The sequence below is a fragment of the Bos indicus x Bos taurus genome, chromosome 15, assembly GCF_003369695.1.
Source record: "Bos indicus x Bos taurus breed Angus x Brahman F1 hybrid chromosome 15, Bos_hybrid_MaternalHap_v2.0, whole genome shotgun sequence".
Lineage (NCBI taxonomy): Eukaryota > Metazoa > Chordata > Mammalia > Artiodactyla > Bovidae > Bos > Bos indicus x Bos taurus.
In genome coordinates, this window is record NC_040090.1 from 60,046,645 (window position 1) to 60,061,686 (window position 15,042).

Below are 15,042 nucleotides of genomic sequence, written 5' to 3' on the forward strand. Positions count from 1 at the left end.
GCCCATTTCCCTGGCATTGGGGTGACAAGTGCAGCCTGGAGAAGAGAGGTGGCAGATTCCCCGTCATCATCCCAACTGCAGCACGGAGACAGCCCCAGACTGCTGGGAAAGCCAACCCACACAGAGGTGAGATCTCATCCGCAGGGCTCAGAAACATTTCAGCAAATGCTGATGTCATTCTCCTGAATACAGCCCTGTCAGCAGGAAGGGGGTGGGGGGTGTATTATGCCAGCATGCATGGGGCACACTTTTTGGCACAAGGGGCCTGGTTGCTAAGCAACAGGAGCTGGCTTCCCCTCCTCCTTGTAACCTTTTTCTCTGTTTCTAAGCTTCCAGTTAGCAGATGGGAGGGGCTGGGGCTGCCCAGCCCAGCCTAGCCCTCGGCCCCCTTTCCTGCAACAAGGGGTCTATTCATGGTTTCTGAGCAGAGTTCATTGTCTCTCTTGTGTGTGTGTGTGTAGGGAGATGAAGGGAGGAGCCATGTGTGAAGCAGGGAGACCTCAGCCTCCAACCAAGCTGGTCAGGCTATTTAATCAATGCTGATCCAAGAACAGAGCCAGGACATTGCCTAGCAGACCCCCAGGCTTCCATCGGTGCCACTGACCCACATGGTAAGGCCAATCCCTGTTCTGGCCTCTCTCTCTTTCAACCCCACCCTTGACCCCACCCTTGGGCTTCTTTGTTGTTGTTCAGTGGCCAAGTCGAGTCTAACTTCTTGCAGCCCCATGGACTGCAGCACGCCAGGCCTCCCTGTCCCTCACCCTCTCCCAGAGTTTGCCCAGTTTCACGTCCGTCGAATCAGTGATGCCATCCAACCATCTCATCCGCTGCCACCCTCCTTTCCTTTTGCCTCTGGCAGCTCTGGTGCACAGGCTGGATCCTAGAGGGGGCCCGTGTGGCCAGCCTTCTGGTTTCATTTTCCCTGGGGGCTGACATCTAGTTCCCTCTCTCATCCCCCACATGGCTAAGCCAGGCGCTTTGCCCATAGGTGACTCTTAGTAAATCATTATTACTCAAAAGGAGGGCCTGTGTCATTAAAGACCGTTTTTGCAGGCTACCACAGGAGCCTGGACAGGTGAGTGCTGAGTTGGGGCAGTGTCCCAGGTGAGGCCAGTTTGTGCCGAGGCTGAATGTCAAGCCAGGCTCCCTTGATCTGAGACAGGAAAAAAGGCTGAGCGTGCCCTGGAATTCTCTCCAGACCAAGACTGTTGACATGGGTGGAGTATAATTTCACTGAAGAAAGGATCCATAGCTTTTACATATTTCTAATTAATACATGGGGCTTCCCTGGTGGCTCTGACGGTAAAGAATCTGCTTGCAATGCAGGAGGCCTGGATTCGATCCCTGGGTCAGGAAGATCCCCTGGAGAAGGAAATGGCAACCCACTCCAGTATTCTTGCCTGGAGAATTCCACGGACAGAGGAGCCTGGGGGGCTACAGTCCATGGTGTCACAAGAGTCAGACATCACTGAACAACTAACACACTATTAATATATTATTCTACTTAATATTTGTGTTTTACTTTATAAAACCCTTTCAGCCACATAATCTGTTTAGTTTCTTCCTTCCTCCTTCCCTTCCTCTTTCTTTCTCTGCCTTCCTTTCTTCTTTCCTTCCTTCTATTCAATGTGGATTAACTGAATTCCCACTTTGTGCTAGGACTTGAGCCAGACCCTGGGATCCTAGACCCAGAGAGAAAGGGGAGAGAGAAAGACAAGTAAAGGAGCATAATATAGGGTCACAATAGGTGCCCTGCAGGTTGAAGAAAGCTTCCGGAAAAGATGGCACTTAAGCTGAGTCTTGAAGGGTCGTAGGGGTCAGTGTGTGGAAGGGGAGAGCAGTCGCCATGCCTTTGTGGAGTGACAGTGTGTGAAGGCATGAGGATGGGCATGTGTGTTAACATGACCCCGAGTCCTGCTGTGGAGGAGTAAGCGCTGGCAGGTGAGGATGGAGAGCTGAGGAGGGTGAGATCACAGAAAATGCTGCGAGTCGTGCCAGGGTGCTTCTCCTGAAGGCTACAGAGACCTACTGGGTGCTGTGAAGACGAGGTTAGCTTGCTCATGTTTGCATTTAGAAAGATCACTCTGGCTTGGAGAAGGAATGGAGACAAGGCTAGAGAGGGGAGGCTACTCAACAGGAAGCAGGATTTATCACTCTTATTTCATAAATGAGAAAATGAAAATTTGGAGGGCTGATGAATCACCACGTTCACACAGTAGGCTGTAGACCTGGCTTTGAACTAGGAACTTCAGACAAATGTCTGACCTACCCTCCTCTAAGCTTTCTTACTCCCATTCCTTTGCCTCTTCAGTACCCTTTTCCCGGAACACCCAATGCCCATATATGTCATTTCAAACCCTATTCATCTATGAGGGCCTGTCTCAAAGGCTGCCTCTTCCAGGGAGCCTTTCTTGATCTTCCCAATAAGAAGAAAGCTGTCCTTTTAAATCCCAGTGGTAGCTGAACGGAACTTCCCTTTTGTCACTGAACACAACTTACCTTCAAGGACTCACACACAGATTCTCTGGGTTGGTGGTGGTGGAGGTCCACATTCATTTATCTTGAAGTCCTTACAGCATGCCCATCGTGGCCTGTCCACTTGGCTAAATACTATCTACTGGGTGAGTGACTGCATGGTTCACTGGGGAGGGGCTCTTCTTCCTCTGAGATGGGAGGGAATGATGAAGGTGAGATCTTAGGGTCTGATGAGGGATGTTGAGGGGTTCAGTGGATGCCCTCCATGCTGATGAGGGGGCGGTGAAAAGTGTGGGCTTCGGAGTCAGCCCAGTCGAAGCTCGGGTGTCTGCTGTGCCACTTACTGGGTGGGTGAGAGTAAGGTGGGTAGGGCAAGGGGTTCCAGGAGAGCTGGGAGGCCCGAGGGGCCTCTATGGGGACGCACACCGAGTCCCCAGGGTGGAAAAAGACTTGCAAGTGGCAGCGAGGGAGTGGCTGGAGTTAGACAGTGGGGACTTGTGCTGGGTGGAGATTTTCTTCTTGGTGAGTGACTGACAGCTGTTCCCACAGAGCCCGATGCTGGATGGCCAAGCTCCCACAGAGGCTCAGGATGCAGAGGAGGGGCCGGGATCCGCAGAGCCAGGAGACCTGCTACGGAGGCCTGAGACCCAGCAGCAACCCAGTAGGCCAGACTGGGCCACGGGGGAATGACAGGGTGGGGCAGTGAAGGAACGATCTTCCCACACCCCCCAGCTTCCTTCTCCCCAGATCTTCCTCGGTCAGCCTTAAGTGTCTGATGGCCAGAGACTTTCTCACTATCCGTCCTGGACCTGCTTTCTCTCTGTTTCCCTATGGGGGTTTGAGTGGGCTCTGAGGCTCCAGTGATTGGAGCTCTGCCCCTCACCCATCCCGTGATAATGGGGCAGGGGCAGGTGGGCAGGTGCAGTGGGGCAAACTCCTGCCACCGCTTGGTGGCTGTCTCGACCTCGGGGTGCAGTGGGCTGGTGGGCAGGGGCAGGGCCCTCAGACACTCCTCTGCCCTCCCCACAGTGTCTGGGGCAGGGCGCTGGTGTGCCGGGCGGCGCTGCTGGGCGGTACTGGGAGCCCTGGGGCTGCTGGCTGGTGTGGGCGTTGGCTCCTGGCTTCTAGGTCAGTGCTGGGACCTTCAGTGGCTGGGGGAGGGACAAAGAATGGACTCTGGGGGTGCTGGGAGAGAGGAGTAGGAAGTGAGCGAGTGTCTAGGGCAGGTGGGATGACTGCCTTTTCCATCTACTCTGACAGCAAATGGAGACGGGATGCAGGTCAAGCTGGAGGGCCTCGGGCTCTATGTAGAGGAACGTTTTTGTCCTGTAGTGAGAAATGTGCTTGAGCAGGTGATCCAGGGAGGCCCTGGTCAAGCTGCACCTGGACATCTTTCCCAGTGCGAGAGAGAGAGACAGACAAACACAGACAAGACAGAGCGCGCGATGCCTCTCTGCGTATTGGGAGGGACCTGCCTAAAGCAGGGTGGTAACGAGGAGTCCCCGGAGGCTGCCTTGCCACCCTCTGCAGCAGATGTCTTGTTCTGCACCTGGGCTCCCTCCTGGGGGAATCCCTTCCTTTCCCAGCCTCTTCTCTGTGACCCTTTCCTTGTCTTTGTCTTCTGAAGTGCTGTATCTGTGGCCAGCTGCCTCTCAGCCCACTCCTGAAACCCTGCAGGATGAGATGACTTTGAACTGCTCCGAGGCCAGCAGTGAGGAAGCCCTGCTCCCCTCGATTCCCAGAACAGGTGAGCCACACCCCCAAGGTGGGGAGACTGCCCTCCCCAACCCCAGGCCCAGGGCCCCTGCACAGCGCTGGGATCCTTCCAGTTTACTGTCATCCACCTGCATCTCCTGTGCTGTGAGGGTGAGGCCCTCGTGCAGCCTCCAGGAGCTGATCTCTGATTCAGGGCTTTCAGCACTCCCCGGGGACTGTTTTGATCCCTAGTGGAGGCACAGCTAAAAACCCAGGCTGCCAGGAGAGGTGGCGACTTGCCATTTGGACAGAGGGAGCCTGCCATGTGGGGCAAGAGGAGCCAGGTGTGTGTTGGGGGCCAGTGCGTGGTGGACACGGGTCTTGACCCAGCGGCAAAGTGTAGAGGCTGGAAACATCACACCACACTATCTCCCCATCCTCCGCCCTGAATTTTCTCACCTCCCCTACAGGTAAGGGTGGAGGGTCAGAAGATACGGTGCTGCAAAGCCTGGGGTTAGAATCAGTTACAGAAATTATTTAGGATCGGCTTGCCTGCCTTTGCTAGCTGTGTGTGCCTCTGAATACATTACTTCTTTGAGCTTCCATGTCCTTCTCCATGAAGTGGAGATAAAAATATTTACCGCGTGAAGCTGTAAGCATAATAAGAGCATAAAGTAAAGGAGCTTACCATAGAGCCCGGAAAAAGCAGATGCTCAATAAGTGGGCACCATCACCAGTACTGTCACAAGATTTGAAATTGGATGCTGCTGCTGCTACTGCTGCTAAGTCGCTTCAGTTGTGTCTGACTCTGTGTGACCACAGAGACGGCACCCACCAGGCTCCCCGGTCCCTGGGATTCTCCAGGCAAGAACACTGGAGTGGGTTGCCATTTCCTTCTCCAAAGGATGAAAGTAAAAAGTGAAAGTGAAGTCGCTCAGTCGTGTCCTACTCTTAGCGACCCCATGGACTGCAGCCTACCAGGCTCCTCCGTCCATGGGATTTTCCAGGCAAGAATAGTGGAGTGGGTTGCCATTGCCTTCTCCAGAAATCGGATGACCTGGCTCCATCACTTGCAGATCCTGTGACCTAGGGCAGGTCGCTTGATCTTCATGCCTTACTTCCTGCTGCAGAATGGGGAGGATGGGCATTCTCATGCCATTGCGCGGCTGTGACCCTTGGTGATGGAGCACGTGTAAAAGCGCTTGGTTAAACACAAACCTGAAGGGGCAGCACAGAGAGAGGGGTTCTTTTGTTCTCAGCACTGGCTGGCTCCCGGGGGAACAGTGAGCCCAACATTGGGTGACCCAGGCGATCATGAAGGCCTTTTCAGGCCCCACGGTTGAGGGGTCCAGCTCCTCCATCCTGTTGCAGATGGGAAGTGGCTTTCATGCCGTGGTCTCAGTATCTTTCAGAATAAACACTTCTGAGGACTTCTTGCTGGAAGTACAGCTGAGGGCCCGGCAAGACTGGCTGCTGGTGTGCCATGAGGGCTGGAGCTCTGCCCTGGGGGCACGTGTCTGCAGGAGCCTCGGACATCTTAGGTAACTGGGGCTGGACCTGGGGCCTGGGGAAGGTGGAGGGTGGGTGGGTCGGGGAGGGGCTTTGGAGACCCTGCCTGCTACCCTCAGAGTATTCAGGAAATGACAAGAGGTCATTTTGTCGTCTCCTGGCCTCTGGGCATGATGGCAGCCTGTTTCTCTCCTTTGGGCATCCTTGCTTTTCAACAAAATATAAATCCCAGCAGAAGTCATTCATTGTCAAAGTCTTGCTCAGTCATTACCCTGGTGCAGTATTTCCTGTACATTCTGTTATACTAACCCCTCTTCTCTCATATTGCCATTTAAAGCCAATTTCTTCCCATTTTATTCCCCTTTCTTATCAAGACTCACTCACCACAAGGCGGTGAACCTGTCTGATGTCAGGCTCAACAGTTCCAGGGAGTTTGCTCAGCTCTCTCCTAGACTGGAAGGCTTCCCGGAGGAGGTGTGGCAGCCTAGGTAGGGCTTCTCTGGAAGGGCTGGACTTGGGGGTGGGACTGAGTGGTGCCCCTCGCTTCCGTGAACAACCCAACAAAAACCTTCCTATCATGGGAGCCTAGTGGTGAGGACACTGGAGGCGTAAGATAGGACGACAGAGAGGAATTTTTCATTTCATACGAGTTCTGCCTATATACATAATTTATTTGCCCATCACAAAAATGGCAGGATTGGGTGTTATTGTCAGAGGATTTGAAATGGTACTCTTATTCCCATTTCACAGATGGGGAAACTGAGATTCAGTGAGATAAAGGGCCTTGTGTAAGGTCGCAGAACTGATAATCGGCCAAACCATGTCTTGAAACCAGGCTCTTGCCCCCAAACTAGTCCCCCTTACCCCTGCCACACTTTATTTGGATGATTCTGGCATCTCAGGAGAGAGATAGTGGACTGCTTGGAACCCAGAGACTCTCCAGAGAAGAGAGGGTTCTGGAACGGACCTTCCCCCGATCCTGGGGGTGGGCGTCCTCAAGCTTTCCAGCAGTCCTCTCAACCCTGCTCTGAAGCCTTCTCACCTCTGCAGCCACTGTTTCTGTCTCCTCTGAACCTCGGCCCCTCTGGCCCAGCTCCTGCCCCCTCATGCTCCATCAGGGGCACCAATGCTCCTGCCTTAGATATCTGAACAGGCAAAGGTAACAGTAGTGGACAGACTCGGCCAGGAGAGCCAGAGGGCTGTGGGTTTGGGAAACCAGTAGAAACCGAGGATCCAGGCGTTGGATGCTGGGGCAAGAGGTGAGCAGAGGAGAGAGCTTTGGTCCAAAAGGAGTGGAGGTTTATGCTAAGAAAGAGGAGGGGAGAGGAGGCGGGCTGTGAGTACACAGCGCTGGGCAGAGGGCTTGGATTAAGTGGAGTCGGCTTGGGTTGGAACAGGAGGTGAAGGACCATGTCCGTTCACTCACTCGCCTATTCACTCTGAGCGTACCGGGCGCTTCAGTGGGAACTACTGAATTTTTACATCCATCAGTGCTCCATTTGTAATTCTGGGCTCTGCCCACATCGACGCCCTGAATGGCCAGGCAGAGCCTGCTTACTGCCCCAGAGACCTGCTACAAGGAGGGGTCTGAAGGCTTGGGTGGGGGCGGGAAGCAGACATCTGTGGCCACAGAGTGGCCCTGTCTGCTGTCCCCCAACAATGCCCCCTCCTCCAGGCCCCGAGGGGTGTTGGGCTGGGCTGGGCCCCTGTCCAGCTCCCTGCTGGCGCTGCCTCTGTTTTGCAGGGACCGCTGTGCTTCTGGTCAGATCGTCTCCCTCAAGTGTTCTGGTGAGTCCCCTTACGGGTCTGGGAAGGAGGCGGTGGGAGAAGGAGGTCTCCCTCATGCCCCTGGGTGGAAGAGCCCCAGTGGGAGGCTCGCCTGGGTCTAGGGGGATGTCTTGCCCACCCACCCACCGGGCCCTTCCTGCAGACACAGTTTTGCCAGGACAGAGCCCCATGGACGCCTCTGTTCTGTTCCCCACCAGCTGCTGACCTGGGCAGGCAACCTCCTTGCCTCACTCCCCGCCCTGGCCTCTGACACCCCCTCCCCTTCTTCCAGAGCACCCCAAAGGGGGACCAGCAGCTTCTAGAATCTAAGGAGGGCAAGGAACTAGGGGCCAAGTGGGAGACAGTGTGTAGAATTCCTTTCTCCCGTCTTCCCAGTCATCTAGCCATCTTCACGTGTCATCTTCCCACACGACAGGCCCCCATTTGACCTCTCCTATGGCCCAGGCGTTTTCTTAGGTCCTGTGGCTCCATGGACGATGCAGTCACAGTCCCTCCCTTAGTGAGACGGCCTTTCCGCTCCATGCTTAGGACCAGGAATGATAAACGGGAACTGTCCACACTCCCCGGCAGACAGCACCGTGCTGACAGCCACCTATGTGTCCATCTCACGGGTGCTCCTCTGTTTGCAGAGTGTGGGGCCAGACCCCTGGCTTCCCGGATCGTGGGCGGGCAGGCAGCAGCTCCTGGGCGCTGGCCCTGGCAGGCCAGCGTGACCCTGGGCTCCCGGCACACATGTGGGGCCTCTGTTCTGGGCCCGCGCTGGGTGGTGACCGCGGCGCACTGCACGCACAGGCAAGTCTGGGGCCCCCCAAAAAGGGAGGGGGGCGCCTCTGGGGCCTTTTCTGAAAGTCAGCCGTTGGTACGTTCTGTATAAGATGTCCAACTGTCTGCCTGCCACGTCCGGTGCGAGTGGGCCCTGGAGTGTTTGTGAAATTCTCCCTGTTCAAGACCTGCCGGAATGGCAATAATAATACAAACATTGGTTCTTCGGCTTCATTTGGTTTTTAAGGTTTTAAAATGCTTTCCCACTCATAGCCCTCTGTACTGATGTTTATCAGCACCGTAGTTAAATCCATTTCCACGTGATTCTTTATGTCCTTCCTCCCCTTCAGATTGGAAGCTCCATGGGGGCAGGCAAGAGTCTTGTTTATCACTGAATCCCTTTGTGGATTTCCCTTGCCTTGTCCCCATGGCCTAGAACAGTCCTGAAATACAGCAGGTACTTAATACTGGTTGGAAGGAAGGAAGGGTTCTCTGCCCATCTTCTTTGACAGAAGGCAGGGCAGGTCGTGTAACCCTCATGTTATAGCGAGGAGCCAAGGCCAGGAGAGGGGAAGTGGCTCCCTTGTGATCACACCTAGGAAGTGGGGAGACCACACCTAGGAAGTGGGGAGACGGTGCTGAGCGCAGCCTTGCTGAGTCAGCTTAGAGCTCTCATACCACATGAGGCTCTTCCTTATCTGTTGCAAAACCTGGAGGGGGTTATACTGGAGGGAGGCAGTAGTGGCCGATGACCATAGCGTCTCATTTCTCAATCCATCAGGGCCTGAGCATTTATTAAGCACCTACTGCATGCCCAGTGTCTTACCAAATGCTGGGGTAGATTCAAAAAGGCCTGGGTCCTGGGAACTTGCAGACCGGTGATAGCTTTTCTGGTGGCTTCTTCCACTAATAGCTTCCCCACTAATAGCCTTTCTGGTGGCTTCTTCCACCTGCCACCTCACCTATGTCAGCGTCTCCTGCCCCTCCTTCCCTCGGGCTCAGCGCGGCCTCCGTGTGCAGTTTCAGGCTGTCCCGCCTGTCCAGCTGGCGGGTCCATGCGGGGCTGGTCAGCCACAGCACGGTCAGGCCACACCAGGGGGCTGTGGTGCAGCGGATCATCACCCACCCTCTGTACAGCGCCCAGAACCATGACTATGACGTGGCCCTCCTGCAGCTCCGCACCCCACTGCACTTCTCAGGTGAGGCTGCGGTGAAGGGGTGGAGGGTGGGAGCCACGAGGGTTCCTAGAAGCCCCCCATGCTGTGAATCTTACAATGGTCTCTTCACTTGGGGACCGTCATGGACTCTGGGGACCTTGGATTGCACCAACTCTTCCACATGCTCTTTTGGGGACAAAGAGTCTGGCCCTTTTCATAGCTGGGTGGCAGGTGGGATTTGCCTCGAGGTCCCCAGAAGAGCTTCCCAGTGACTCCTTCTCCAGCAGGCTGCTCCACCCAGTTCCCAGGCTGGTGCCAGGTCCCAGCCGGGTTAGGAGGGATAATAGTTAACTATATAGTTACTGGGCTTCTTATGTGGCCCTAGTAGTAAAGAACCCGCCTGCCAATGCAGGAGATGTAAGAGACACAGGTTTGATTCCTGGGTAGGGAATATCCCCTGGAGGAGGGAATGGCTACCCACTCCAGTATTCTTGCCCAGAGAATCCCATGGACAGAGGAGCCTGGTAGGCTACAGTCCATAGGGTTGCAAAGAGTCGGACATGACTGAAGCGACTTAGCACACAGCACGTGTAGTTAATAGGATAACAGTTAATAAGCAGCACCATGTTATGGTTAATAAGACTTACTTTACCAAATATCCTTTCACCCAACCCCCCATCCTTGTAACAACCCTTTGACCTCCCCATCCTCATAACAAGCCTGTCAGGGAGCTGAGGCAGGTGTGTACAGATGAGGGAAGTGACTCTCTTCCAGTTCAGGAGGCAAACAGTTCCCGGGCAGGGCGTCTCCTCCACAGTGTCTGCCCTCGAAGGCCAGCTCTCTCTTCCGCATGCATGTGCCAGGCATGCACACACACCTGTGCATGCCCTCACACACTCGTGCAAGGCTCACATGAGTACACAGGCACACCTACTCCTGTGCACGCTTACTCTCACACCACACACACACACACTCATACACACTCAGCACTCCTCCCTTCCATTGGTTCCTGTTGGGGTATCCCCAGCAACATATGTTGCTGTATACTGTTTACAGAGTCTACCATATACGAGTGCTCTCTGCACTGCTGTTCAACAGCTAATGCTTCTAAAATGACTTAAATATACTCAAAGGGAAATTTGAGGCTTCCACCAGACTGGAGACCTTATGACTTAGAGGGAATATAACAACCACAAAAATGTACAGACTGGAAGCAAAACAGTGCTCAAGTCCCAGCTTGGCACTGTGCTCTGCAGAACTACTGACTCAGGCTGCTCTCTGTGTGCTTAGAAGGGGAGGATGGAAGTCCAGAGAGGCACAGAGCAGCCCAGACAGTCTCTCTCCTCATTGCAGAGAGGCTGAAAGAGAAACGAAGAGGAAATACTTTCTCCCAGTGAAGTGGTGTTTATCTAAGGGCAGGCCTATACACTCTGTAAAATCAGGTTCGCGCTCACCCATAGAACGGGTCCCATGGTTTTGGAACCATGTCCCAAGAGGATCTAGACACCCTGGGGAAAATCCAAACAGGGTCCTCATTAGGAGAGGCTAGGTACAAGCGTCCAGCATGAGTTTCCCTCATCGGTCCCAGGTGGGGTATCATGTGTACCCCGCCCAGCCTAGGATGCCAGGTACACAGCAGTTTCCACAGGGTCCTCTGCGTGAATGGTGACCCCCAGGTGGTACAGAGCCTGGCCCGCACAACCACGCGGGAAGCTGGAACTAGGACTGTTTGAAGAAAGGGGCAAGGAGGACTGGCTGGCCTTGGTCCTTGCACCCAGGCTCGGGGGCAGAGAAGGGGAGCCTGAGTGGGGCCCAGGACCACTGCCTCTCCGCAGACACCGTGGGCGCCGTGTGCCTGCCAGCTGAAGAGCGGGATTTTCCAAGGGGCTCGGAGTGCTGGGTGTCTGGCTGGGGCCACACTGACCCCGGCCACAGTGAGTCAGCTCCCAGGGCCCTGGGTGCACAGGATGGGGGGGTCGGGGGTGGGAGGGGAGGAATCTGTCCCCAGAAGTGAGGCACCGCGGCCTCCTCCTCCCTGGCCACAGGGCAGCATAAGCCCCCTTCTCCTCTGGCATCACCCTCGGTTAGATGGGGGCCCCAGGGTCCTTCTGGGAGAACAAACTGGTATTTTCCCTGAAACCCAGGCCCTTTCTTCTCCCTCCCCGCCTCCCAGGAGTGCCAGGGCCTCAGCATCAGGGTGTATGTGTGATGCATACCCCTCCCCTCCAAGTCTGATGGACCCTCCTGGCCAGAGTCCTGGGCTTCCATGTCCCTGGGGTCGGCCCTCTAGAGCCTCTGCCTCTCCCACCTCCGTCTGTGACCCTCCCATCTACCTCCCTGCAGCCCGCAGCTCCGACGTGCTCCAGGACTCCGTGGTCCCTCTGCTCAGCACCCAGCTCTGCAACAGCTCTTGCGTGTACAGCGGGGCCCTGACGCCCCGCATGCTGTGTGCCGGCTATCTCGACGGGAGGGCGGATGCGTGCCAGGTGCGGCCGAGGGCCTGGTGCGGGGCGGGGGCTGCGGGCTGGGCGCCTGGCTGACGTCTTCTCTGGTAGCAGAGGAAGAGCCCAGGCAAGTGGGCAGCGCAGTGAGGGTCAAGGATGGGTGAGGCGAGACAGGATTCATCCTGCAAGCAGGACGGCTTGGAGTGCAGGGTGCGCGCCCAGCCTGGGGTGGGGGCGGGGAGCACGCTGGCGCCTCTCCACCAGAAGGGACTTAACTGCCCGCTTCTCTGTGTCTGGTGGCTGGATCCCTCAGGGGGACAGCGGGGGTCCCCTGGTGTGCCTGGACGAGGGCACGTGGCGCCTGGTGGGGGTGGTCAGCTGGGGACACGGCTGCGCAGAACCCAGCCACCCCGGAGTCTACGCCAAGGTTGCCGAGTTCCTGGACTGGATTCAGGACACGGCAGCGCAGGTGAGTGGGGGCAAGTGGAGAAGACCAGTTTGTGAAAGACCCAACCCTCGAAACCGTGATTCTCGCCCCTTAGGCCTGGGTCCTGCTGGGGGCGGGGGAAGGTTTCAGAGGAAGTGATGCTTGTGACAGCTGAATCCATTCTATCAGTTTAAGCATTCACTCGGGAAGAATCGACCCGAGTTTGTAGCCCAGATTCCTAAGCTTGGTAAACTTCAGTGTCCTGGTTATAACCATCCAGTCTGTCTTATATGCTGTGATACGTGAAGATTACATGAAGTAAGGCCTGCCCAGCTCTAGGCTTGGAGTGAGTGACCCAAGTGTTATGATGCATTTATCTATGTTCATTACTCTTCCCTGGTCCTGCCTGCCCTCCCTGTACTAGGGAGAGAGCCCAACATCTAGCAGTCTGGTTTCAGCAACTAATTCATTTTGTGTGGTCCTGAGCCAACCTCTCCACTTCATCCTTTAAGTGGGAGAGGCAAGTGAGAGAACAAGAGCATGTGATTTGTATAAAGTCCTTTACAAATGCAGGGCGTGCGTCTTTCTGCAAAGCTGGGCTCAGGGCAGGTAGTGGATAATACATTTTGTAGAGTTTACAGGACACCTATGTATCCATCTTCTCATTCAAACGTTACAAAAACCCTCGAGAAACAGATATGCTAGTCCTGTTTGACAGAAGTGTAAATGAAGAAGCTGAGTGGTTAAGTGATGTTTTAAAAAAAATGTTTTTGGAGTATAGTTATTTACAGTAATGTGTTGGTTTCAAGTGTACAACAAAGTGAATCTGTTATACAGATATATATATTCACTCTTTTTAAGATTCTTTCAGACATATACACACAGCTATATATAAAATAAGTGATCTATTAAAATGCTAGCTGCTTGGCTCATGGAGGGAGGAGCCACGCTGTGGATCAGCTCCTTTCTCCTTCAGCCCAGGACTCCCTTCCCCAGTCGTATTGATTGGTTTTCTCCATCTCACTACACACCAGCTTCATGTTTCCTGGGCTCTCTGGCAGGTCCACTAGATGGAGGAGAAGCAGCCCCAGATGCAGGAGGCATGAATCTCTTTTCAGTGCACAGGAGACAGTCACCACCCACCGGCCGGCCTCCAGGCCACTGTGCCGGTCTCCGTGGGCCCTGATTTCCAGTCTGTCTCAGCGGAGTGCCTCAAGGACGGGAGAGAAGCTGGGACAGGGCTGGGAAGATGGGGGAGCAGAAGGCTGGGGCACGGGGAACAGCTGGAGAGGAAGAGGCTGTCAGTGGCAGCGAGGAGCCTGCCCTTCTGCCCCATCCCCTCTGTGGTCCTGTGCACATCTTTGGGAGGACGCTCAAGCCTGCCCTGGGCCTGCCTTCTCCCAGCTCTCAGGTCGGGGAAGTGGCTCCCCAGAGACCCAGACTGGGAAGCTCCTGGGCAGATGGGGTCAAGACTGGGTCAGCCCAGGTTCAGCCCATGGAGTCAGGATCCTCTCCACTCCCTGTGGATCTCACCTGCTCCCTGCTCTCACTTGGCTCTGGCTGGCTCTGCTGCGGTAGGGCAGGAGACCACTGTAAGAATACTCTGGTCGGCATTGGAATGGTGGGGAGGTTTTAAAATTACAGTTCTGTGAACTGGTCCGGAACTTCCATATTAAAGCAAAATACGGTCTCCGTCTCCTCGTTGCATTCCTGCCTTCTCTCTCTCACACGCCCACGGGAAGGTGGTAGTAGAATAATTTCCTCCCATGCATGTTTCTTAAACCTCTGGAGCTCGTTCTCTCTAGTGCTTATTTATGTACTTCTTTACATTTGTCAGGACTTTCCCAGTAGCTTCGAAGGTAAAGAATCTGGCCCCAATGCAGGAGACCCAGGTTCGGTCCTTGGGTTGGGAAGATCCCCTGGAGAAGAGAATGGCAATCCACTCCAGTATTCTTGCCTGGAAAATTCCATGAACAGAGGAGCCTGGAGGGCTACAGTCCATGGGGTCACAAAGAGTTGGACACGACTGAGCGACTACATTTGTTAAATCTACATGTCATGATTGGCAACAAACAGAGTGCTCCAGATATCCAGGTGCTCTGATGTTGCATGTCTGAGGGCCACCGAGTCAGTGCTCCCTCAGGGAGGGTCTGGTGGCCCACAGGACCTATCTCTCCTCAGCTCTTGTTTCAGGACTGGGTTTTCTGGCTTAGGGAGATGTCTTTCTGAGTTTCTGCCCAGTTAGCATTTTCCTGGTTAAGCTTCTTCCTGACTTTCTCCTCTCTAGCAATTAAAATGCAGTTGGCATCTTGTTTCTAAAAACTACAATGAATTTTTTATGGTGCTTACCCAAGGAAATGCAATTAGCATTTAGCAATAACACAACTTTTTTCATGAGTTTATTAGCATTTTTTGAGGGGTAGTACAAATGAAGATTCATTTCTGGAGGGTCTGCTTCCTTTGCAGGAAGTGCTTAAAAAATATGGGCCACGATTTACTGTGGTATCATCACCTGGGGAAGTGGTTGCTGGGAGTCTGCTGCCAAATTGCAGAAGCAACGTGGGAGGGGCCCCAGCGGGTGGGAGGCGGTCTCACCCTGTGTTCTGAGAGCCCTAATCTCCAGCCTCCATCCTGAGATCAGCATTTACTCCTCTGCTCTAAGTCTCCACTTCAAGAGGCAATTACAGGGCAGCCTATCTCCCCGGGCAGGCAAGAGTTACCAGCAAATCCATTAGCAATGGTCTTTTTTGTGTTTCTGTTGTCCCCTATATTTGCTTATTTAGAA

The 15,042-nt window shown here is 54.5% G+C and overlaps 1 protein-coding gene across 1 annotated transcript; it reads left to right on the forward strand.

Moving 5' to 3' along the window:
- Positions 1-433: 433 nt before the first annotated feature.
- Positions 434-14,144, forward strand: TMPRSS5 (transmembrane serine protease 5). The gene is made up of 13 exons (XM_027563702.1): positions 434-611; positions 3,025-3,136; positions 3,505-3,603; positions 4,103-4,222; positions 5,573-5,711; positions 6,054-6,167; positions 7,424-7,467; positions 8,097-8,259; positions 9,250-9,428; positions 11,222-11,320; positions 11,730-11,872; positions 12,144-12,299; positions 13,319-14,144. Exons 1-13 carry the CDS (start codon positions 609-611, stop codon positions 13,325-13,327), a joined length of 1,380 nt encoding a protein of 459 aa, XP_027419503.1. The 5' UTR covers positions 434-608; the 3' UTR covers positions 13,328-14,144.
- Positions 14,145-15,042: the final 898 nt, after the last annotated feature.